Source organism: Amphiprion ocellaris, chromosome 15, assembly GCF_022539595.1.
Source record: "Amphiprion ocellaris isolate individual 3 ecotype Okinawa chromosome 15, ASM2253959v1, whole genome shotgun sequence".
NCBI lineage: Eukaryota > Metazoa > Chordata > Actinopteri > Pomacentridae > Amphiprion > Amphiprion ocellaris.
The window spans coordinates 7428093-7452881 of record NC_072780.1 but is presented as its reverse complement, the minus strand read 5'-3'; the positions used below and the strand labels follow the sequence as shown (position 1 = coordinate 7452881).

The 24789-nt window shown below is 40.2% G+C and overlaps 1 protein-coding gene across 1 annotated transcript; it reads right to left on the bottom strand.

The window, feature by feature from the left end:
• Positions 1 to 774: 774 nt before the first annotated feature.
• Positions 775 to 23725, bottom strand: rnf19a (ring finger protein 19A, RBR E3 ubiquitin protein ligase). Its single transcript, XM_023267504.3, has 10 exons — positions 23581 to 23725; positions 13107 to 13975; positions 9304 to 9512; positions 8413 to 8557; positions 7879 to 8041; positions 6715 to 6829; positions 6316 to 6474; positions 4868 to 5087; positions 4249 to 4392; positions 775 to 4041 (listed from the first exon to the last, which is right to left on the bottom strand). The coding sequence occupies exons 2-10, from the start codon at positions 13712 to 13714 to the stop codon at positions 3228 to 3230; spliced, it is 2577 nt and encodes an 858-aa protein (XP_023123272.1). The 5' UTR covers positions 13715 to 13975; positions 23581 to 23725; the 3' UTR covers positions 775 to 3227.
• Between the last annotated feature and the right edge of the window lie 1064 nt (positions 23726 to 24789).

The window sequence follows — 24789 nt, the reverse complement described above, 5'->3', positions numbered from 1 at the left end:
ATTGATCATCTCATTACAATGGCTCTTGTCAAGGCAGTGGAGAATATTAAACATGGAGACAACAGGCAGCACTTGAAACTGATGAAGCAGGAAATTAGTGCAAGTGGTGTGGAGTGTTCCCGCTATACAGCGGTTCAAGGAAGGACAACCGATGAACCAGCAACAAGGTCATGGACACCCAAGGATCACTGATGCATGTGTGCAGTGAAGGCTGACCCGTGTGGAATGAGCAAACGGCTGAAAACCTTAATGCTGCTATGATAGAAAGGTGTAAAAATGCACACATGGATGTTACTTTGACAAGTACAAGCTACCTAAATGTTGTCGCAGAACACATACACCCTATTCATGGCAACAATGTTCCCTTTAGCCTCTTTCAGCAGGAAAATGCTGCAAACATCATTCAGGAATGGTTTGAGGAACATGATGTAAAATTTAAGGTGTTCTCCAGATCTCGATCCAGCTGGGATGCACCTCGGGATTAATAAAGTACCTATCTATCCATTTTTATATCCATCTATCTATCTGTCCAAGTATCTGAGTAAATATCTATGAATCTAAGTATCTGAGTATCTATCTATCCATCTGAGTATCCATCTAAGTATCCATCTTTCCATCCATCTATCCAAGAATCTATCTATCTATCCAAGTATCTATCCATCTATCCATCTATCTATCACCCAGAAGTATCACCATTGAACCTAAAATGCATGTCATTTTTGGATTGCTGAGGAAAGCTGGAACCAAAATGTTCAAAACATGGAAACCAACAAGCTAGTTTGAGAATTTTATTGTTTAAAGATATGCATTTACATGCATATTATGAAGCAAATAATTAGGAAATATATCCATTTTCAAATCGAATAAGTTTCTTTTGACCAAATCAGAATGTGACACTAGTCTTCAAATAGTGATATAAACTCAGAGGAGTTACACAGGATTTTATAACAGACGATACGTAAGAAGGGTGGGAACATATCCTGCAGCTGGAGGCTTTTGAGGTGTAGCAAAAGTGTCTATTAGTTGACACCACAGTTACTCTGATGACCAGCTTCTGGTGAGACTGGCTGGCTGACGTCCCACCAAAAAGATCTACGGTCATGCTGAAAATTTACTCCAGCTGCTGAAGACAAGATGCAGCCTCTCTGTCACTGACGACTGCTTGGAATAAACGGGGGTTTTATTGCTAACATGCGATTATTCTTCCAAGAGCACATAAACGCTACAAACTTTGGCTACTTCAGGGGAACATTTGAACAATTCTTAAAGATGACTGTTTTGGTTTGATGTATTACCCCAAATGCCGTTGTGCGGACTGAACTTTCTTATGTGTTAAAAGTAAATTTCTATAAGAAACTTATTCAGTTACTATCAAATATAATAACCGTTCTGTCAAGTGTCAACCGCAGTGGCCTGAGAGCAGTCTTTGGTAGGCTAAACCAGCTAGTGTGACAGTTAGCGTTCAGGAAAGGGTCAGTATTTATCAGGTTTTCCTCCATTTGAAGCCTGGTATGAGGCAAATATGATCAATTCTATTCTTATATTTATCATTTGAAGATACACAGAAGGAAGCAATAAAAATAAAATAAAAAACACTATACAAAGGAATTTTCCCCATAAAGGCACTGTAGGTTCCACAAATACAAAATTATCTGCATCAATCATTTGCGAGGATTTAAGAAACGACCTCGAAACATTTTGTAGTTAAAATACACCCAAAGCTCTGAATCAAAAAATAAGATTTTGATTTGGATATTACTGAGGGAGAATCGACAATTGAACATTATGACTGTACATTCACTACTGAATATTGAATAAGATGTATGTGCTCAGATACACAAGAGTAGCTTCTCATTGCACAACAAAGTCATTTGATATAAAGTTTATGTGTTTCCTGGCTGAAAACAATTGCTCTTATTGTATATAGCTACTTGAAAGCTTGTTTAATTTATTGCAAATACATTGTTTGGTTGACTTTCCAGCTTTACTGGCTGATTACTAAAGCAAGCCCTGCACTAGTAATTAGTAAGAAATGCTACAGGTTTATATTCAAAAACTGGGCTTTGCTTTTTTGCATTTTCAAAGGAATAACTTACATTCCCTGTCTTGAACACACCACTTGTGATTCCACGATATACTATAAACTCTCACCTCTGCACAGGTGCAACCACAAACAATAAACTATGACTTACCAGTGCAGACAGGGAGTTGTGAAGAAATAATTGCTACAAGATGACAACAACCAAAATCCACAATATTTAAAAAGAAAGAAAGGCTACTTTTTGAGTATTTGTCAATTCTTCTCCCACTCAGTTATACTAAAAAGGTTGGACCCAATACAGGGCTTCAACATTAAAACCAACTTTCCCAAAATGGAAAATAAAAATAAGCAAACACATAGGACAAAAACAATAGTCACATTTTAAACAAAAGCAACCATAATAATTTTTCTTATATGTGATTATGGAAAATAAACTGTACTACTGTATTAACTGGTCCCTCTTAAGTCTGTACGCTCGACAGACGCTTCAACAATCCTTTAGCTGTGGTGTTTCTCCATTTTAAGAGATCACAGAATGAGCTGGTGGCACAGCGGTGGACCACAGTGATGACAAGTTCCTCCGACTCATGCAAAACCAGAAGACGACCAGGTTTTTGCAGATGTGATGAAGGAGAATCGTTTTTTTTTAATAACAGCAGCTCAATTTACTATTAAAAAGAATCACACCTTATAGTCGTTCCTATCCAGCTTCATCAGTCCTGCTCTTTGTAAGTATCTGGACTTTGGAAAATCAGTCTAAAGATAAACTGTCAAGACTTTGCAGATCTTCATAACAGCTGGACAGGCCTTCTGCAGGATCTAACCACACTGATAACCTGTTTGACACTCGTCCATGCACATTCAACTCCACTTACGATAGACCTTGCTGCTCTAGTTTCAACTGTCTGGAACTTCATCCATCACAGAACCAAATGGTCTTTGACTTAACTGTGATCCTCCTTACTTTATCCAGAAATCTCTCTCCAACATAGACCTCAACCCTCTCTGTAACGATACACACTGACATTCACATATTAATCCTGCATTAGCAGCAGACAAAAATTGTAATTAACTTTATAGCCTTTACTCTGATCCCCACTTTCTTGGAGCGTCACTCGACTGAGATTAGCTGGTAAGGCTAACTGTGCTTGCAGTGGTAACACAGCAGAAGGACTGAAGAGTTCCTTTAGATGTCTGTTTGTATACAGCGCTTCTTTTTTGGGCTTACAGGTTGTGCAGCAGCAGCGTTGTTGGTGGTCTCGTTAATGTTCTCGTCGTTCTCCTGTTCTTTTTCTGCAGTGTCGCCGACACTCTCCTCGCTGATGTATAGAAACGTCCCACTACTTCCCTCTTCTGGTGAAGCAGGGGTGGACGAAGACAGCAGGCGGTGGGTGAAGCCTGCGTGGGTGCTCTGGGAGGTGAAATGCTCCAGGCGGTCGTTCTCCACCTCAGGCATGGGTGTGATGGTGACATCATTGAAGGTGCTGGTGGCATGAAGAGGGTTTGGGTCCATCAGGGAAGAGCAGGCTGCTGGAGCCGGTCTTGAGGTTTCAGGGTCTGAGCAGCTGAGCTCGGAGGAGAAGTGGCTACAGTGCGAGTCGGCCACAGAGGGAAGGCTGCCGCTCAGGGACGGTGAATCAAACTCTGAGGAGTTAGTGCTGCGCTGCTCCAGGAGCTGAGCATCCACATCACCTTGTGTTTCATTATTCTTTGTTTCTGCCTTGCTGCTGCTGCTGCTTGCTCTTTTCCAAAGCTTGCCTTTGCATTTTTTGCTCCCCGAAGTGGATGGGTCCTTTGACCAAGGCGATGAGGGGCAGCAGTGGTTGCCGTGGTGAGCACAGCAGCAGGTGGAGGGACATGAGCACGTGCCGCCGCTGGCTCCTTTGAGGCCAGCAGTGCTGCTGCTACAGCTGGCTTCATCCAGGCTGCTGCTGGCGCTACAGTGTCTCACCTTCTCCTGCTTGGACTCCACGTCTACCTGCACCTCCAGACTGTTGTCTCTGCAAAAAAACATCCCTCAAATTTAACTTGCATAAAAATAATAGATAATTTCACTATTAGATCTGTTATTTTGGGCATCTACATAGTTATTCATTTTGATAACAAAACAAACAAACCATTAATTTACTTGCTTTTAAACAATTTGACTGCAGGACATCTACAACAAACAGGTCAGCCAGTAGGATGAGTGTACTCTGATTACTGACCTTTCCAGAGGCATGTAGGCATTGAGGATAGACCCTGCCATGGCTTTTGTGCTAGCATTATCACTTATTGTACCCAGACTGACGGTGGCCGACTCCCCGCTCAGACTACATCGTTCCTTCTGGACGTCGGCCTGCACTTCCATCCTGACAAAAACAAGCAATGACACACAAAGGTCGGTATATGTTTGCTTTATAGAGGAAAAAACAAGGGCAGATATTAAAAATATATTCAAGTACTAAAATCTTGTACACCTGAAAGTCTTGCTGACAGGTGCACTGGATCAAAAACAGTGTGCAAAATATTATCAATGAGGTTTTAGTCTTTCCCCAGTTAAAGCTGTTAATAAATTGAGTTGCAAGGATCAATAGCATGCAGATTTTGTTTATGTTTATCCTGCACAAGAACAGCAAAAATTGTATCAATTGATTTATATTGTTGAAAAATGGTTCTAAAATAGTCAATATCATCCTCTTTTCTTGCTCAAATTAATAAGAACTCAATGTGAGGGGCACTTGGCAGCCGCATAGAACCATTTGTACTTATCCAAATCATGTATGTTTATTAGTCATTCTGACCAGTTTTCTAGCTATAACTTTATTTATAGGTCCAGTTTATTACCGGTTGTAGCAGCTGCCAGACAGGCTGCCAGTGATGCTGGTTCCAGCGAGGGCCGTGGTGCTGGCGTTGTCGCTCATGTTGTCCCGCTGAGCCGAGCTAACGCCACAGCGCTCCATGTGGCTCCCGCTAACGCTGAGGCTCAGACCCGTCAGACCACCAACACTCGCTCCATCTCCAAGACTGGGATTGTTGAGTCGAGTCTCTGCTACAGAGGTTGTGTCTGAGAAGAAGTATAGACAAAGAATTTCATTTCACTACTGACAGAATGATTTGAATGGTGAACATAATTCAACAGAGGATGATGATGAAGTACACAGCTGAGATAAAACAAATCAAGTTGCTGCCTGAGAAACATATAAGAACAGCATCTCTAGATGTCTGGATTGTAAATGCACAATCAGGTTTTGAACATTGTGGTACAAAGTCCAAAAAAGTGAGCTGCTGGTAAAGCTAAAGAATAGGAACATGGTCAAAAAGGGCAAAGAGAGAAATATAGATTGTGCAGAAAGAAAAATGGAAACAGATAACAGAAGCAAACACAAGAGAGGCCAGAATCCTGACTTTATTTTTCAGATTGTTCAATGACTTTGCAAAGTAAACCGGAACAACACTGATGAATTCTTAGGTGTGAACAAGCGTCATCACATCTCACACCTTTTGTCCCTGGAAAGGTTAAAGTCCCTGTTGTCATTTAAAGTCTTAATTATCATTGTCAGTGTTGACAGAAGCTGTGAGAAATACAATCCGTCTCTCTCCCTCAACACCTCCTGGGAGAGCAGTACGAGCTCCACCTGACACAGCCGCCAGTCTGACAGCGACGGTAAAAACCACTGATGCCGCGCCAGTCATTTCACACCCTAACACACCTCACATCGTTGTCTGAGTCTCCCATCCACTGTAGTGGCACTTCACGGGCAAAGAATAACACGCAAATACAAGGGCACTGGCAGGTGCATACCAAACATGTTTGCGTGCACACAACATGCGAGTGCAAACACACACAAACAGCTGCAGTGTTTTCCTGATGGTCCGTACCGGGCAGAGTATCATGGTGCTTATAATAATAATACTACTAATAATAATACAGTGTGTGTTTGAAAGGAGAGTGTGTTTAGGAAATAGAAGTAAATCCAGTTGACTGTCATTCTTTTAATCCTGTTGATCGGCAAAAGACATGAGCGTCAGTGGCAAATAATAAACTGATGTAGTGATGGAAAGCAAAGCAGACTGAGACTGAAATACAAGCAAGAAGAGTTCAAAGGAGGTAAATAAGGTTACTGACATTTCTATTTGTAGTCCTCTCAATATGCTATGGGTCATAATAGGTTGAGCTAATTTGGCTTGAAGGTCTGTCACTTGTTCAGGATTTTAGCAGGTGGAAATCTGCCTCATTGCTTTCTTGAGTTGTTAGTTGAGATGTTTGTCTTTCAGTTGTCAGAGATTCTCACCTGTGGCCGCTGCCCCGCTGCCGATGTTGTCATTTTCGTCATCAAACTCGATTCGCACCCCTTTGCCGTTGCCAGCAGAAACTCCACAACCTCCACTGCGGCACAAGGAGATTGGAACAACTCCATAGACGTAAGCAAGCATGATGGGAACACCAATACCTACACAATACAACAAACAGTTAAGCTTTAATTATGAAACAAATCCTTTTCCAAAGGAGCAAAAATACAGGATAATTTGAGACAAGAACGGCATGTGATACATATGTAAACCCATGATGTTTACATGGTATTGTCCTTATGCTATTTGCCCACCAAGGGAACCTCTTCAAATATCTGAAAAACAGAGACAGATTGCGCAGCAAGGCCACAGAAAAAGAGAGGAAAACACTTCTTTCGTACCGACAGTGACTGCAGCAACCACAGGCGACACAATCACAGACAGCGTGACACCGCCAGCGATCACCAAGTTTCTCTTGTGCTTTGAGATGTCCTTGCCCTCATAGCGATTATGGATCTGATGAGAAACATTGTAAAACAGGATTAACTGGAAAGACTCCTTGACTATATTCAGATAGATTTAGGACTTGGTGTACAACCACATCCAGAGAAAGTCCTTTTGGGCAAATTTTTCAAAAATGTGTCTCAAAACCGACACATCTCATTGCAACAGAAGGTACATACAGGATATTGCTTTTAGATTCTAAACGTTTATATTAGACATTGCACTCTGGTTGAGTTTTACCCTCTGAATGCCAGAACATGCCACCAGGTTGGAAAGATGTGTTATCTTTAAAAACTATAAAAATCGCACCAAATATCAGTCAAAAATTGTGAAAACCAAAAGAATTGTCAGATTCTCAGCTTTTGATCCCCGAGTTAATTATTTTCATAAGCTTAAAACCATTTGCACTAACCAGTTTCTGTAAAAAAAACTAAAATTCTGTGGCCCTCGGTGCAGCTTAGGAGACTTTAGTGAGCAGCAGTCACATTACAAAAATTCAGATAGGAAAGAAGAACAGAAATCAATTAAATTATTGATAGTATGAACAGTCTTTATTTTTTCCTAGTATTGTTACATCTGTAGGCACAGGTTTTTCAATTGTACAATATATTAAGAAATGAAAATGTAACTTTCTTTTTGTGATAACTTAAGGCATCATAACTGTGTCATGCTGTACAAAAAAACATTTCTGAGCTTTCACTACTTCTATCCATGGTTGTGCTGTTTCCATAGAGGTGCAGGATTTTATACTGCAGTGAAAAATACGACTATAATACATATAATGTGACAAGAGCACAAAATGCCCAGAAGTTGCTTGATTTTCAGAGGGTTAAGCAGTTGTTGTTTGTATGTTGTGTAACTGAGATAAGTGGATCTAGCACTGCTACAACACTGTAATTTTACCACAACAGACGCACTACTTGCACTAAATTTCAGCTGCATGAATGATTGTTTCTACATCCGAACTACTACCACATCTCCTCCCAATTTTCTGAATAAACTGGTGGTTTTGGCCACTGCTAAAACAAAGTTTTCCTCAGTTGCCTGATGGAGGCTCTCACCTTTCTGCCCACATAGACTGGGATGCCAATGATCATAGCAGGGATGGCGATGCCAGCAATGAGGGCGATACCCACAGGCGCTCCCACTAACGTGCCAAGCTGCCACAGAATCTTCTTCTTTCTGCTCCAGGGCTTCTTCCCCCAGAAGGTGCAGCCTGACGGACTGAGAGGAGAGGACAGAAATAAAATGATTTCTAAGGACTCAGACAGAAAGGTCTAAATCTGATAAAACTTAAAAACATATGAAATGATTCTGGAACTAGTAGATTGTTGACTACAGTATTTTACATACACAGATCAGACAGATAACACCTCTCACGGACTGAAGTTTAGTTTTTATGTGACCATGACACCGGGTCAACACTGAACAAATTGGAGCAAACTTACTGGAAACAAAAGCAGTCACATTTACGAGAACGTGTTAAAATGAAACCTTAAACAGAAAGAATCCCAGAAAGTAAAACAAAAGTAAAACTGAGCACAAAAAAGGAGAGAAGATGATAAGCTGCCAACTCGACTTTGTGTTTGTCTCACCTTAAGTAGTGCAGGTCAGAGATCTCCTTCATGCAGAGCCAACAGAACTCACAACCGCAGACAGCACAGGTCATGTGATTACAGCTTCCATCATTCATCTTGATGATGTAGGCAGCACAACGAGGGCACGGTTTGATGTCATCACCTAGCGCAGGTCGATGGAGGACAAATAAATACACACATGTACCTGTCAAAATGTATGCATTTGTGACAGGGTTTCATCCAGTCAAATTTAATGCTATTTAATGCTATTTTAATGAAATGTAAAAATTTTAATGCCACGACCGTAAACTCAACAAATTACACGGGTTTGTTTTTTTGTAAAAGATGATTTTTGTATGAAAACTGTCCCTACATTTCACTATTTCTGAATCTGTAAACCACCCCTGACCACCAACAGGCTGTAGTCGCTCTCTGAAACGCATGTTTTCGAGCCATTTTTGGTGGGATTTGCATTTCCCCATTTCCCAGCTCTCCTCCACCTGGTCCAGCCTGACGGCCACTTTAAAAACATGCAGTTGTTTGCAATTGTACCCGACTGGCCGGAACAATTATCGCAATGCTTCGGCATGTTTATGCAGATGCACATATCTGACGAATCGCAGTCTGTAATTCTATATTATTATAGTCAAATATTTTTCTTGAAAACTGCAAAAAGAATTTTTAATGCCACCGAGAACCAAATTTAACGATTTTTAATGCCATTTAAGGCCTTAATTTTCGCAAAATCAATTTAATGACAATTAATGCTTTTTAATCCCTGTAGAAACCCTGTGTGAATTCAAGTATGTGTGGTATCATGGGGCTAAAATATGATGGGTGTGCTTAAGGTGAAAATACCAAAGAACAGGTCAGGTTGCTCCTGCGTGTAAACATCTATCAGGAAGTTACCTGCTGCTCCGCTCTCTTGACTGTAGCTGAGGGAGGACGACCTGAAACTCCTCAGCCGGAGGTTTTGGGCCCGCTGTTGCCGTGCCGTGTCACATGTCTGGTTGGGATGCCACAGTTGTTTGCAGTGATAGCAGAACTCCGTCCCACAGCCCTCACGCTCACAGGTGATCTTTGGGCAGCTGGCACAGCCAAATGCAATGACGGCGTAACTACGAGAGGAAAAATACAGTCGAAATTGTGATTAGGAGTTGGAAGTCAGAGAGCATGGATGTAGCCGGTGAGCCCAACACTAGGGGTCAGCAGGGCAAGAGAGCAAAATTAGAGCGAGTAAAAGTGAGGAGCAACTTCTGAATACTTTAGCAGAGTACACGTCACTGCTACTGACATCTTTAGGAGCCTATTTTATTTTCTGTTTTATTACAACAATCCACTTCTGGCATAATCAATTCTAGAGGATTGCATGTCACCACAGTGGCCCTCATTAGTCATTACATCGACCTAGTTGAGAGCTGCTTCTAAAAAGTGCCTGGCATGCCGAAAGCAAAGTCCAAATTTGGTCATAAATGCAAATCAAATACAACTTGACAAACTGGCACAATAAAAATCGTAGTTGCAGCAGTCATTTATACACAGATGCATATACTGCCTCAAATAAATTGCTTTATTGTCTGTGAAAATAACAATCTGAATGGTAGCAACTGTTTCCAACGCTTGCCGTCTCACAAACCTACTTGTGTCCTTCTGGTGAGAGACATTAAAAGGGTGTTGTTGAAAAAAAACCCTTAGATGCTAAACAAAGTATGATAGCTTTAGTTAAACACTGAGATTGTCGCAGCCATCCCACATCATGGTTATCACAGGAACATTACGAACACACGATAAGGAAAACAAACACTCTGGCACATAAACTGGACAGTGTGTAACAGCGCTTTAGAGGGACGTGTGTATAACATAAAGGTCAGTCTGAATGCTTGTATGAAACTCTCAGTAAATCCACAGTTTCTACCTTTACACATGTAAATCTGTACAGCAAATCCTACAGAAAGACAAGCTGCTTATTCTGTTCAGTACAAATTTCCTGAAAAAATATTTAAGCTAAGGCATCAGCTGATATACACATCTCGGCTGCTGGCTGATACACACAGTTGTTTACTTTGTCAGGATCTTGGTTAAAATGAGATAAGTAGTTAATCCAATAGACATGCTAACATCAGCTGATAGCAGAGAAGCAACAGTGACCACAGTTAGAAATAAAGTGGAACAAAATGTGAGCAACGGCTCAGGACTCAACACATCTGTTAGAAAATTGGTCACTGCATTTGTGGCAAATGGCTATATAGTAAAAAACAAGGACTGGACTTTATTGAGACAAATCCTGTGCAAAATGTAATAAATAAATCTGGCAAATAATAGCAAAATTACTTTTAAGTGCTTAAAAGAAGCAAAAAATCATTTAGTTTCCATGTGATAAGACCATAAAGTTCACTTGAACTCTCATGTAAAGCAGGGAGATTAGACATATCTCCAGCCACAATTTGCATAATTGTTGTATAAAATTTCCTCTGGGTTTCCCCTGATTTTACTCAGTCAAAGCTTCCTCCTTCTCTTGAACAAATTTAAAAGTAAAACTGAAAAAAACAAAGTGAGAGAAGAGAATAAAACAAAACAAAAAAAAGAAAGATTCATCATGTGTTATAGAGATGTTCAAGATTTTTAGTGTCAGATCAAAGAAACACTATCCACCCTTATAACTGACATATTCAACTGTCCGGCAGCAGAGGTCGTATGTGAACTCACATCCAATAAAACATTCAGTCTAGACAGTCTGTAGACAGTCTCCACTGACACCTCAGTGAAGTGAACTGATGGCATATTGTGCAGAAGTTGTAAATGGGATGGGAGATTTCCAAATGGACCTTTTGGCATTATTACTAGCCTGTGTTTCCCACACAGATTTCCAGCTTAATGGCTTCCTGTTCAGTTTTAACTCCTACTCTGTTCATCCACAAAAACATCTTGCTACACTGAACGCATCTTAACAGTGCTGATCAAACATGGATTAAATATGCCATCACTAAAACACAACTGCATACAACTCCACTGTATAGTCAGTCAAACTCTACCCTACATAAAGATGATTTATTTCTTTAAGTAGCACATAAAGAGAATTCTTACATTTGACAAATCTAACCGCTGAGCTGACCAACAAAGCCCCAATAACTTGCAAGCACAACAATAAAGAGAGAGAGCATTAACCAGTGGAGAGCGTGGCAGTGAGCCAGAGCTGAGCTGTTTGGAGGTTGAGAGCAAGAGGAGTTGCAACAAACTCATGAAAGAACCATTATTCCAGCAGACAAGGGTCAGCAGTGTTGAAGCAACAAAGCCATGAGAGAGAGCGAAGGCTAAAACCATTCCTGAATTCAGCATTCACTCAAAAATGAGCTAATGATGACAACTGCAGGCAGTAAGCAAGGCTGACTAAACCAAAACTCTACGAATACATGAATATTGTTTTTTAAAACAGTTCAGCCAACACCTGTGGCAAAAACATCCAGACTGCTGCAAGGTTAGATATGGAGTACGAGTACACTGTGTGCGTGGTGTAGCAGCGCACCGAGAAGCAGGGTGACTGAAACAGCACGTTCAGACACAGTTTAGGCCCCTGTGAGCAAACTGTTGAATCCTTAGCAGCTATAAACATATCAGACCCTGACCTGACCTCAACCCTGCACTGTCACCTCCATGTGAAAGGAGAAAAAAAACAGAAAACAACTTTCTAACTGAGAGAAACAGTGGTTTAATAAAATATTTTAACATGTGGTTAAAGGTTTGCAGAACTTGACCTGACCAAAGCAAAATATTTGCAATGCTAAATGACTCAAATTCATTTAAAAAAAAAAAAAAAACTTATTATTTAAACCTGCTTGTAATCTGTACTGCTTTTAATTTTAGTGTCTTCCTTATGGAATGTTTTATCCTGTGTGGTTACCGTTTTTCTGAACTACGTATTTTAATGTAATTTATGCCAATTTTGACAACCTGCATTCAGATGGAACCCTATTTTATTTCTATTCTATCTATCACAGTAACTGCCTATATTTTAGCATGATAAAAGGCAACCAACCTGGCATAAATGTGTACACAGCAAATGTAAAAGCGCTAACATGAAACATTTCGTTTTTGTTTAGCTTTAATACTACTCATACTGAGCCCGAGCCACTCCTTGGTGTTAATTATACTCCTGTATGTATTTACAGCCTATGACTATTCCAGTAATACTACAGTCTGACAACAATAGGTATTACCATACACTTGATGCGCTCATCTTTTCGCCTGACTCATTAGACTGACAGAATAAACAGCTATGAGTTATTTTTAACTTGGGCATCAATGCAGAAGCCAGGATAACGTCAGAAGGCCAGATTGCTGCTTTGAAGCTTCCTTGACGTAGTTCTTTACCCTGTTATTTTGGGGCGTGCTTGTTGGTTTTATCAGAAGCTCAGAGCATCGAGCACATCTGAGGTAAGTGAAATCAAGATTCTGAAATATTCATAGTCTTTTTACAGGCCTGAAATGTTGCAGAAAGTCTCAGCAAATTCGATGATGAAAACCTCAATATACCAAATATTTCCTACCTTTAAGTTACATTAGACTGTAAAATTGTTTGTCTGAAGGCCTTTATAAAGCATCATGTCCCCTCTATCTGTCAATCTTTCACTTTGTAAGTCATATTTTATGTAAAGATCAAGATGTCCTAATGTGCTCTTAGCAGATATTCGCTATATAGTCCCTCTTGTACTTACCCGCAGTCAGGGGCAGGGCACCAGCGGCAGTCGGGCTCTGCAACCAGCCACCTCCTCAGCATGAACTCCTCGTACTTCTCCATGAGGAGCCGGTCTCCCAAGATCATCTGGATGTCATGGGGGTTGAAGCGCTCTGAGCACTCAGGGCAGCTGATGTTGACACGAGACTCTGAGATCTCGATGCGCAGGTACTGTCGCAGGCAGTCTGCACAGGAGCGGTGGTGGCAGGTCATGATGTCGGGGAAGCGCTCACGTGCATGGCGCAGTAGGCACAGAGGGCACTCCAGCAGCTCTGATGAAGACCCCGGCACTGATGAAGTCGACGCTACGTCCGAAGGAGAGTTGGTTGAAGTTTTGTCATGGAAAGTCTCTGACTGCACGCTTTCGACGCTGACAATGCCGTCCACTCCAACTCCAGCCTGCAGAGGCCTCGACTTGCGTTTGGGGTCACGGTCGGGTCGCCGTCGTCGTCCGAAAAGCGAGTGGAGGGACAGGCGGCGTTTCTTAGGGGTCTTTCTAACTGAAGGGAGGCTAACAGAAGAGGCAGCAGACTGAAGGTCTCGCTCTGAGCCTGTGCTGCCATGATGCTGCTGGTGCAGGCTGCTCATCACGCCAGAAGGGGCGCCACTGGTGTTCTAACCAGAAATCACCACATCAGGAGAGGAGAATGGGATGGTGAAGGGAAAGGAAAGTGGAAGGAAGGAGTAGGGTTTAAGGGAGAAGATGGTCAAGGAAGGGAGTAAGACTACTGTCAGCTAGGACATGGTGGCAGGAAACTGTTACAAGAGGTCCGCAGGTTGGCAATATGGTTAAAATCACAGTGGTTCTGTTGAGGTTGAGATGCAGATGTTCTGATGCAGGACACAAGCCTAAGAGAAAAAAAACAGAAAATAATCAGGTGCTCTGCCAAAGCTGAAAGCATACATTTTTAATGTTCTGCTGGAAAAACATAAGCATTTGGATGGCGGCAGTGTTTTTTTGAAGATGCAGAACAACCAGTCCAACAAAGATGGGACATTTAAAAATATGACAAAGCTAAAACAATACAACCATCAGTGAAGTGGTTCACTGGCCTCTGTGTTAAGGCACAACCACTCCTTTGAGAGTTTTAGAGTTTTCTGGCAGGCTGCAAGCATTTTTTCAGGCGTGTCCTCTGCGTGACTGAGTGTGTGCATGTTGTTCTGTTCGCATACTGGAGGCTTTCCCCAGAGTGTGTGTTAGTTAAGTGTAGGCAAAACAAGACAAAATCCTGTGCGCTTCCACCACTCATCTCAGATGTGGCCACAGCTGTGTCAACGCGCCTCTAGAGCAGCCGCACCTTGCCTCAAGTGATTCCACTGCTCGTTTACGCAACATGAACAACTAAAGCACAACTCATCGTCTGTGAAAGCAGCGTGTAAGTGCACTTGTAATGGATGTGAAGGATGAATGTTTGAGGGTGATTCTAGACGAGCAGAAGTGTTTTCTCAAGATTCTCTTCTGTTGACACACATGGAAACAAAAGCCAAACTAGAGATCTTCACGCAATATCATTTGTGACATATGTGGTCTTCCAATGCACTAACTAATCCTCTAAAATTAATTTGCATTTTCCTCACTCAATATTCACATTCCAGCAAAGGGCCCAACCCCAACAGTGGCACCCGATTCAGTGCTTCATCACCCTTTTAGCAACAGTAACACCCAGATTGCTGTTAGAAACATCAAATAAGCTGTACAAATGACAACAGCTTTAACTGATCACACACCAAACCCTTGCACTCTACAAGATCAAGTCTGCATATTTTTCAAGGTGACCTACCCTGATTTTCGCAGACCAGTCCAAAACACACAACATGTCTTTAAAAGCAAAAGCCATGGCCAGATCTGTTGGCTTTAAATCATGTTGAGTGTTCCCAGCTTTAGCTGAGAAACAGCATGTTTCATTTGTTCAAGTCATCTCTCATTTGTAAAATAAAATGGTGCAGAAGACATCAGTAAGAGGTGCTACAGCTGAGGGCTACGTGATGTTATTTAAAAATGTGCACCTATTTGGAGCATGCTGTCCCTCTGACCATGAGACATGCACATAATTTGGTGCACATGGTTTATTATTTCATTTCAACACCTGCTCTTCCTAACAACATACTTTGTTTAAGGAGACAGTTTCCATTCTTCATCTAATTTGTCAGTACATTTAACCTACAAGAATTTAAACAACTTCTTTCATCTCTGGGATAGGGTGGAAGCTTTCCTTCACTGATTGTCCATAAAATATAGTTGCAGAATCATAAAGTATATCAAAACCCTAAAGCTTTATACCGAATAGGCGGTATGGTAGACAAAAAAAATAAATCATTTCCATTGGCTGGGGCATGCTCCAGACTTGTGTTTGTGTGTGTGTGTGTTCGTCATTAGGGACTAATTTCAGGAAAATTCCACCGGGAGCCAAAAGGTGACTAATTAACAAGCCCACTGCAAATCTCAACTAGGGCAACAATCCTACAAAGCACAAATGTTCACTCTCATAACCTACAAACCTCAGTCTGACTGGCTGCGGTTTTTCTACCATCATGATGACATGTAGGCATATGTCAGCTTTTACTACTTGCTTTAGTGTTGGAGGAGAGTCTTAAAAATGGGCTTTTAACTGCCCAGCCTGAAGCAAAATTCACTTTGGTGCCTTGACTGCATTTGTAAAGATGCTGACTCTGTTTTCTCCCACTTATTAGAGACATCTAGGTCAAATAATACAATACACCGGACTAACTCTCTTAATTCAGCTTATTAAGTAAAAGCCTTTGGTAGTTTGATCATGCATACACAGCTCTCCAAAAAGGCATGACAGCATCCAAAACAGACTGTATTTGGAGACATATTCCTCCGCATGTTTTGCAGAGTTTGAATTCAGGTCTGACAGGTGAAACAAGATCATATCAACTCTGCATACAGCACCAAAAATCTCCAAAACACACAGTCAAGTGACTTGGATAAGGACTCTAAGTGGTTGCATGAAAATGCCACTTAAATGCTCCCCTTCAGCCTTACAAACTTGTTCTCCTTTTAGTTAGTTACACACATAAAAATGGGAATGCAAAAGCAGATTCTCATCGCAAGTGGTCCCTCAATGTGCACTTGAGATGCCTTTTGATGCCAGGTGTAAACTACAATCCATCTCAACAGGAACATTTGAGACACGAGGTCTAAAACTGGCTGACACTTTGCAGGGATAGTTTTAACATTTACTATTCCACATTTCTGAACATCCTAACTAGTTTCCAAGGAAGCGAAAATAATACAACACAGATGCTGAATGCTTACAGGATGCTTACTATGTCACGTGTAAGATTTTGACATCAAACTAACAACTATCCCTCTAATGGCACAAAATTACTGTAATCAGATAGTGTACTACATCTGTATTAGCGTTGGGAACAAACTGATTGATATTAAACTGGCATTTCTGTATTAGCATTTGTTCTCATACACAACAGCGAGATTCAACACAAATGGATGGCAGTACCTTATAAAGAAAGATTTACAGGCTAATTTCAAATGTTTGCCAATGGCTAACACTAGTGTTTACCCTCTCCTATACTCACAAGGAGTCCTCCCACATCAGCTGTTACCATCTAATGACCTGAAATACAGCATCTAATTTTTTTGAGATCACTTATGTTACCAGATAATGGTTTAAACTACAGTCCTACTCATCAGTTGCATGGCTTTCACTATGTGAAATAACAATTTTGCTCATTTTCTCAAAGGGCTAGAGTTTCATAAGAATGTATTAAGTGATTGTGTTAGTAAAGGAAGTCATTAATTCAGCCCACTTCTGAAAGAGTTACTGAACATGCTGAGAAAACTGACTAAATAAAACAGTCTTCCTAGCAGATGTATTTTGTCAACTTGACCATAAAAATATATTTAATGTTATGCTAAGTGCTAAAGTCAACTGTGAGCTAAAGATAAATGAGATGAAAAAAGTATGTAAACCATAACTGCAAGCCATTAGCACTGCAGCCAAGTTGTTAAGAATAATGTGTCTTAATTGGTGCCTCTAAGTTTAAAGGGCCTATTTGAAAGCGTGCACATTTGGAACCTAAGCCGCACAAAACATCAGCGTGCAAGGCGGCGTTGGATGATTTGTTGAATTATGTTTTAATTACAATATTTCCAGATTGATCCTTGAGTATCATAGCAGAGAACTGTGCCATGGAACAGAAAGAGGAGAAAATACTTTTCCAATAATTACAATCACTTCCACAGTGAGGCCTATCCGGTACGAGCTTTAAGTGATGCCTTAACACTATAATTCCAGATTATAAGAAGGTGCGATGATGTATTGGGCGAACCGACCAAGTCACGTGAGCAGGAGGAAATTTTAACAAGACAGAGGAGCAATTTCAAGCAACCCACAAGTCAATGTGAAATTACACTCCCAAGGCGTAATTAAACTGGAAAATCCTGCCTCTGCAGCCTACCAAGACTGAGCGGGACTTTCCATGTGACTGAGGTCAGTGTGTGTGTTGGTGTCCGGAGACACACATGCACGTATTCAAGTTCTGTGGCTCAGGGGCAATCACATGGAACCACAGCTCACACACTGGGATGGTGTCCCAGTTCCTGTGACAACCCAGGGGCAAGGAGAAGACTACCAGGGCAGAAAAAATGCTCACAATCTTCCTTCAAGTCACCAAGTTTGAACTAACACCTGTTATATTGTGATTATCACTGTAGAATGATTTAAACAAGCGGTTTTCTACTTGAGAGACAGGTCAATGTAAGGTCTCTGAGGTAAAGGATTTTTGTTGGTTTTTTTTTTGGAAGTCACACTATAATTTATGTGTCAAAATGGAAAGGGAAAAAATAGTAATAAAATGTGTCACTTGGAGCTGTAGTGGTAATGGTTTAACAAGTATAGCCCGTGAGACCACAGAGCAATAACACGTTGGCTCCTGCATTGCAATAAACAAAATAAATCCATGTTTCCCTTGCCTGTAATTCCGCAAAGTGACAATTAGGTGCACAACCAAAATTGCAATGGAACATTTTATGTTGCTCTGTGACTGCACACTGGCACGTTAGGTCCCGTTTCAAAATACAATTAATAAGCTATAAAGACAAAGCGGCCCTCTTCCAAAGAAACCCTTCCTGAATATTTGAGTTAATATTGTTTTAAAGAGTTTCTTCTGTTTCCAAGGTAAACAGAAGTGCATTAGCCTAAATGAATGAGACAACAATGGACATGCTTCCACTAAAGACATAATTCTACTCTAACTGTCCTATTTATGACAAAGATATAGTTGAGCCACCTTCAGTCTATCACATTTCTGACTAGATCACAACTTCTGGTGTTGAACATCTTCTCTGTGTACTGTCCCAATCCTTGTCTCAGCTTGAATTTTAGAGATTGGTTGATTTAAAATGGTGCGTATTTAAGTCTTAGTGGTTTTTGGGTAATTGTACAAGCACTGAGAGTGTCTTCCTGTGGTGTTTCACAATACTGAAGTCCAAATTTAGGTAAAGCTGACGTAAGCTTCTTGGGATTTTGGGAGTTTCAGCCAAATGCCTACTTTCTCACATACAATGATTGGCTTCCAAGACTGGAAATGAGTGGCTCAAAGCGTTCTTTTGCTGTGTTCATCACGTACACTAATTTCTGGTGACATTCCAGCTCGAGGACAGATTTCCTGATCATGACAATGCATTCAGTTTTTATGGCTTGTGACCAAGGGACAGCTCTGAGATGGGACGACAAACTCGATAGAAAAGTTATTTTTTGCAAACTGTATTTATCTATGCAAAGAGAACTTTGTTTACACTGAGAAGAAATATTGCAACTTCTGTGAGACTGTCATTGCTATCTGCACCATCAAATATTCCTCTGTAGCTAATTCATATTTGGAAAAGGTTACAGTTAGACTAACCAGCACTTTTCAGTTTAGGCCAATTTTGTGTCAGCTGGACATTGAAATAAACTAGCTGGCTTAATGAATCTCTATTGAGGCTATTACCTGACAGGCAGTTTGTAATGAAAATGTTCAACAAAGTGTGGGAACCAGCAGTACAGGAGTGAATGCCTCCGATGCTGCTTTCAGCACTATTTAGTAAACAGTTTGATTCACAGCCAAAAGGCCAATGTACTTTTCCACTTATCTGACACACTATAATGAGGCCACAGCTTCATTTGTAGGTCAGTACAAAGATTATCCATTTACTTATTCTGACCCAGGTTTGCATCAGGAAGATACAATTTTCCTGCTATACACAGGGCTATCTATGCTACTCAGTGGTGCTCTGAAAAGGGCGATAAAAGAGACGAGTCAGAGTGAGGATGCAGTTATTCTGTGGGTCCAAATGTGGCCACCTATTCATTCCACTGACAGGTCGCCTTTTCAGCAATCAGTTTCTCCCACTTATGCAAGCACTTGTGGTTGCATAAGTGAGGTTGCAATGGTTCAAATGATGACTTGGTACCTTCAGGAAATTTGCTGCTACTTTTGACACTGGTTGTGCATGACAAGGAATTTTGGTGTCATTGTGCATCATGTATGACCACTACACTAAAATTACCACACAGTCATCACAGTCAAGTGGAGCTCACACTACAGAAGTTCCTGATTCACCCTTATTTAACCCCTCTGATGTTCAGCCCAGATATTCTTGTAACATAAGGGACTTTTATAGATCCAGTCTTCAACCTCATAATCTGCTCAAAGATTCATTGGGACCATCTTGATAATATCAGAAATGTTTGATATTTACAATTGAAAATTTGGATGGTTATGATCATCACACGCTGTTGCCAAAGAATGCTAAACATTCTAGTCTTTGAGGCTATATTTAAACATATAGGTAAACTTCACCTCAAGTTCTCGCTGAAGAACAGCCACCCAGTGTTGACCACATCTTCCAATTTTCTCATGCATTCTTGTTCAGCCTTTTGCTTTTGTTTATTTCTCAGTGGAAAATAACATTACCATTACAGTAAGTTATTGCTCCACAGGATTCATTTTGTTTACATCTGCATCCCCATAGGATCATGTGTGGTGGTGCTCTGCTCCCTGACTGTTCCCTCTGGGACAATAATCTTCAAAATATCCTGTAGCATGCGATGTGCCATTATTTTCCCATCTTGTAGTGTGTATGAGATGTGAGAATATCTGTGAAGCTTATAATTATGTGTGTGATGCAACCCGATTCCAAAATCTCCTGTAGAATGAGCCTGAGCCCTAAAAGAGCTCTGTGGAGTTTTCCAATACACAAACAAAACGCATGTTTAGCTTCAGTGTTACTCACCAAAACACATTAAGGTCTAACAATATTAATACATTTATTTCATAAATTACACGCAAGGCAAATTTTTCTTAAAGATTTTGAAACCATCATTTATATCTTTGCTTGCTAGCAGTCGTCTTCTTCCCTCTCTCTGCTGGCAAGTTATCTTGGTGCATCACCACCAGCTATAGATTAGGGTAACAGTGTGAAGTTATTGGGGGAAACGTGCATCATGTCAGATTTGTGCACATATATGCATGTGTTTAGCCTCATACATGAAACACACAGAGCTGCAGTCCCACTAACAAAAATCAAACCAAAGATCAAAAACTCTGCATGGTAACTGTAACACCTGCAGATGAAACCCAAAAGCACAAGCAAAAGAGTGGAGACAAATAATGCCAGTGTTATCCTTGGTGTATCCGCGAGCAAGCAACAGTCCACATGACGCAGAACTTTCAGACAGTTTGTGTGACAACTTCACTACAAGAGCAGCATCCTAGATAGAATATATCATCCCAGCATCCCTTGAAAGCAGTATATTAGCAACAACTGTATGTCCATGGTGTCCACAGCTTTCTGCGTGCACATCCACAAGTGAGTATAAGCAAGACGTAACACTCCAAAACTACTTCTCATCCTCTCCTTACGCTGAACAACTTTTCAAGATTTGTTACGCTGTTCTGAGCTGTTCCTGAAAAGGCCCCATCGATGCCTCATTCAGGCATTCAGTTTGTGGTCTACTTTCAATACTTGAACTACATGTGCTGCCTTTAGTTGCACTAATTGATTTCTGCCTACATGTGCTCTTACAGCACTACAGAGAATCTCTAGACATGGTTAATAATGTTTGTCTACTGCACATCCTATCAAGACAATGTCTTAAAGGTACTGAAGGGAAGAATAAATTACCTGAGCCACATTATTTTGTTGAAACAAACTGACAGAAATGCAGATCAGAAGTTTTGGGGTTTTTGTGGGTGGATTTACTCCAATGTAGGACTGAATTGGGGCAGAAAAAGTGCCTCTTGCTGAATCTACTCCTTTAGACTCCATGCATCTCCTGATCAATGCATACTATACCAGTCTCTTCACTGTCTGTCCTTTCTGCCAAAGGCTTTTCACCCCAAACAGCAGGGGAGCGGGAAGCAGATGGGTGGCATGACAGGGAAGACAGCCCCATTCCATTTTGTGCTACAATGAAGGAGAGAGACACCCACCAAGAACTGCTCACTATTCATCAGCAGTGCTGAGGCTCACTGTGCAATCAAAGCACTGATTTGACCACCTTTTGAATCAATGTAGCTTAAAAATTTGTGGGGATGTGTGAGAAATTAATGAATACAATGAAAGCACTTCTTGGCCTTATATATAATCCCACATACTGTAGAAGACACACCAAGTAAAGTTAGAGTTTGAGCCCAGTTTTCACTATTTACTGATTAATACACTTTCCAAGTTACAGCAATTGTCACATTGTAGAATTAAGTGAAATACAAAGTGTGTTTGGAGCATGTTTCAAGACATTTATGATCACTACACATAATTTTGATTCCACAGTTTCCATTGGGAGACATCATCTTTGGAGTTATCTGCAACTACATGGTTGCAATATCTTTGGATTTATCCACACAATAAGACAGACTTCAAGATACTGCAACAAATACTTCTAATTGGCCTCACAAGACAAATGGTTCAAACTTTAAAGATCCTTTGTTAGTACAAACTTCAAGCCTATTTGGCAGTCAAACACTATGTTAAAGTGTCCATCCCCAGCACATAAACATTCACTAACTCATTCATCAAGCCAAAGAAAAGGTCAAGATTAGAGTCTGTGCTTGTATTCTGAACCTTTGTTACAAGAGAGCAAACTTTGCTTCAATTCCCAGCTTGAAGGTCTTATGTATTTCTGTTGCAGGCTGGCTGTTAGTCAGTCACATTCACATCACAGCATATCAACTGATCATAAAGCAGACTTATTCCAGCAGAATAATGAATTTGTGTTCTGGAAAGAATACTGTCCCTAAGCCAACCTAAAACATAGTGGATAGTATGAGCATAATGGGGTTTGCTGAAGGCAATTGCTCTACATCAAATACACAAATGACAAAATGTAACTGAGCCAAGAACAGAAGCAGTTTGATTGTGTGTGTAGTCACCAAGCCTGAGACTAATATTGGTCATGTCAGACAGCACAGGCCATCAGCAGAAAGTAAAAGCACCGTGACTCACTAACAGAAACCCTTTAACTTAGCAATCATGCCATAAAAGACTTACAGGAAACAAGGAAATACTGAGCAACTGATATGTTATCTACTCATTAAATTACTGATAAAGTCACAACAGAGGAACAATGTATGGGAGGATTCCCATTCACTAAACCATACAAGACTTAATCAGGCATTAACGTAACTTCACATGAAGATCAAATAGTGTAAAAACAGAAATATCGTAATACCAGATCCTAGGTAGCAAGTCGTTTGTACAGACGGAGTTAGACATCATTACCATATAACTGTATTAACCCTTGAAAGAATACAGCATTTTCAGAAAATTAAATTAATTACAGCCTATGCTTCAACGTTTTGGTAGTGATTCCAAACGTCTTTCACAAATGCAGAGTAGAGCTCTATGAAATGGGATAATTTAGTTCAAATAAATCCATTACCTCGTCTTTTTGAGCCCAACACCGTCAGTCCAAACAAAGTACCGCAAAGAGGGTATACGTAGGACACACATAGGTGTAGAAACGACTTCTTTTACAAGAAATCAACATATTAATATAGCTCACGAGCAAAACAAAACAAATCTTACTTGTCATCTTCACCTCGCAACAGGAAAGACCCATTTTGTTTACATTTTCCACCTGGCTAACCAGCGTTAGCCTGCTAGCTTCGGAATCAGATTTGTGTAGCAGCAAGCTAATGACTAACTTTAATCGCCCTAAGAGTTGCTGAGCAGATCAGCTAATGTGTTCAGTAACCCGCTGGATAGCTAATACGTCTACACGGTTTGTCTAAGTTACCTTCTGCGGTCATAAAACTTTATTTGGTATCAAAAGAGGACTTCTTCCGTCCTACACTTTAACAAGGAAAATTTACAAGCTAACAAAGCTAAAAACTGCTAGCTTCCCAACAGCCGCGGAGAGGAGGAAGTTCTGATCTGTGTGATATTCACCGAATGTTCGCTAGTCCTCACTTTAAAGCTCACTCACCTTTTTATTTCCCCCGTATTCCTTCAACTTCGCCACAGAGGTGTATGCTGGTGTCTCAATTTCCCAGCAGTTGAAAATGTGAAGCAGAAAACTTGGCAGGACGCTAAGGTACATTCCCCGAGTCTGACTGCCGTCAAGTTGGAGAGCAAAATGAAATAACATTCATACTTCCGCTTCCAAGATCTTCTTTTTTCACAATAAAAGCCAGAAGTTTTTTTTTTTTTTAAACGATTATATCAAATGAAGAAAAGAAGTACTCGTTCTCTGAAATCAAACCATGACAAACCTAATTACTAATAAAAATATTTAATTAAAAATTAAATAAAAGTAAACAACTGATGGAAGAGAACTATCATTCATTGCAATCCCACGAAAAAAGACAAAATGAGTAGATAAAATTTGTATTTTTACGATAATTAAAAATAAGCTTATATTGCCAGTGATGATGGGAGTTTTTATACATTAGTTACAGTTGCACTGTACAACCACTTTATTACCAGTAAAAGCTAGTGATGAAAGACATACTTCTATTCGCTGCAAACACAACAAAACACTTAATTACAAGGAAAAAATAAGAAATACATTTTTTTATTAGTAAAAATTAACTATTGCAGCAAGTAATGAAAGAATATTCACATTTGTTGCTATCACACTAAAAAAGCCTTCATTACTTGAATTTTTTAAAGTTTAATTAGTAAAAATACCATGTGTTAGCAACTAAAATTGCAAATAAATATTTCTCAACTACTAAATTAGTCAGCAACGATTCATATTTTTTTTTTAAAAAAGAAGAAAATGTCTTAAGTCTAAACCCTAAATTCCAATCTCTTAAATGTGAATAATTTCTGGTTTCTTCCTCCTCTATGACAGTAAAGGCAATATTTTTGCACAATTTTCACCTCCAAAACTCAAGTCAAGTCAATTTATATAGAACATTTTGTGTTGCTTGACAACAAACAGAAATACATTAAACGGATGAGATAGGAAACATAAATATTTTTTCCATTCAGCTATTCATACAGTGCACACCCACATACAATTACTGCTGCAACACTCACACTTGGAATAAAACAAACACACTTAACAGACACTAACCACCAAAATCCTACAAGAAGAGAAAGGTTACTCTCTTCTAATCTTTTTTTAGATAGTATGATCTGTCTGTGTCGATGAACTACAGCAAATTATATGCTTTTATTTGTAAGGCGA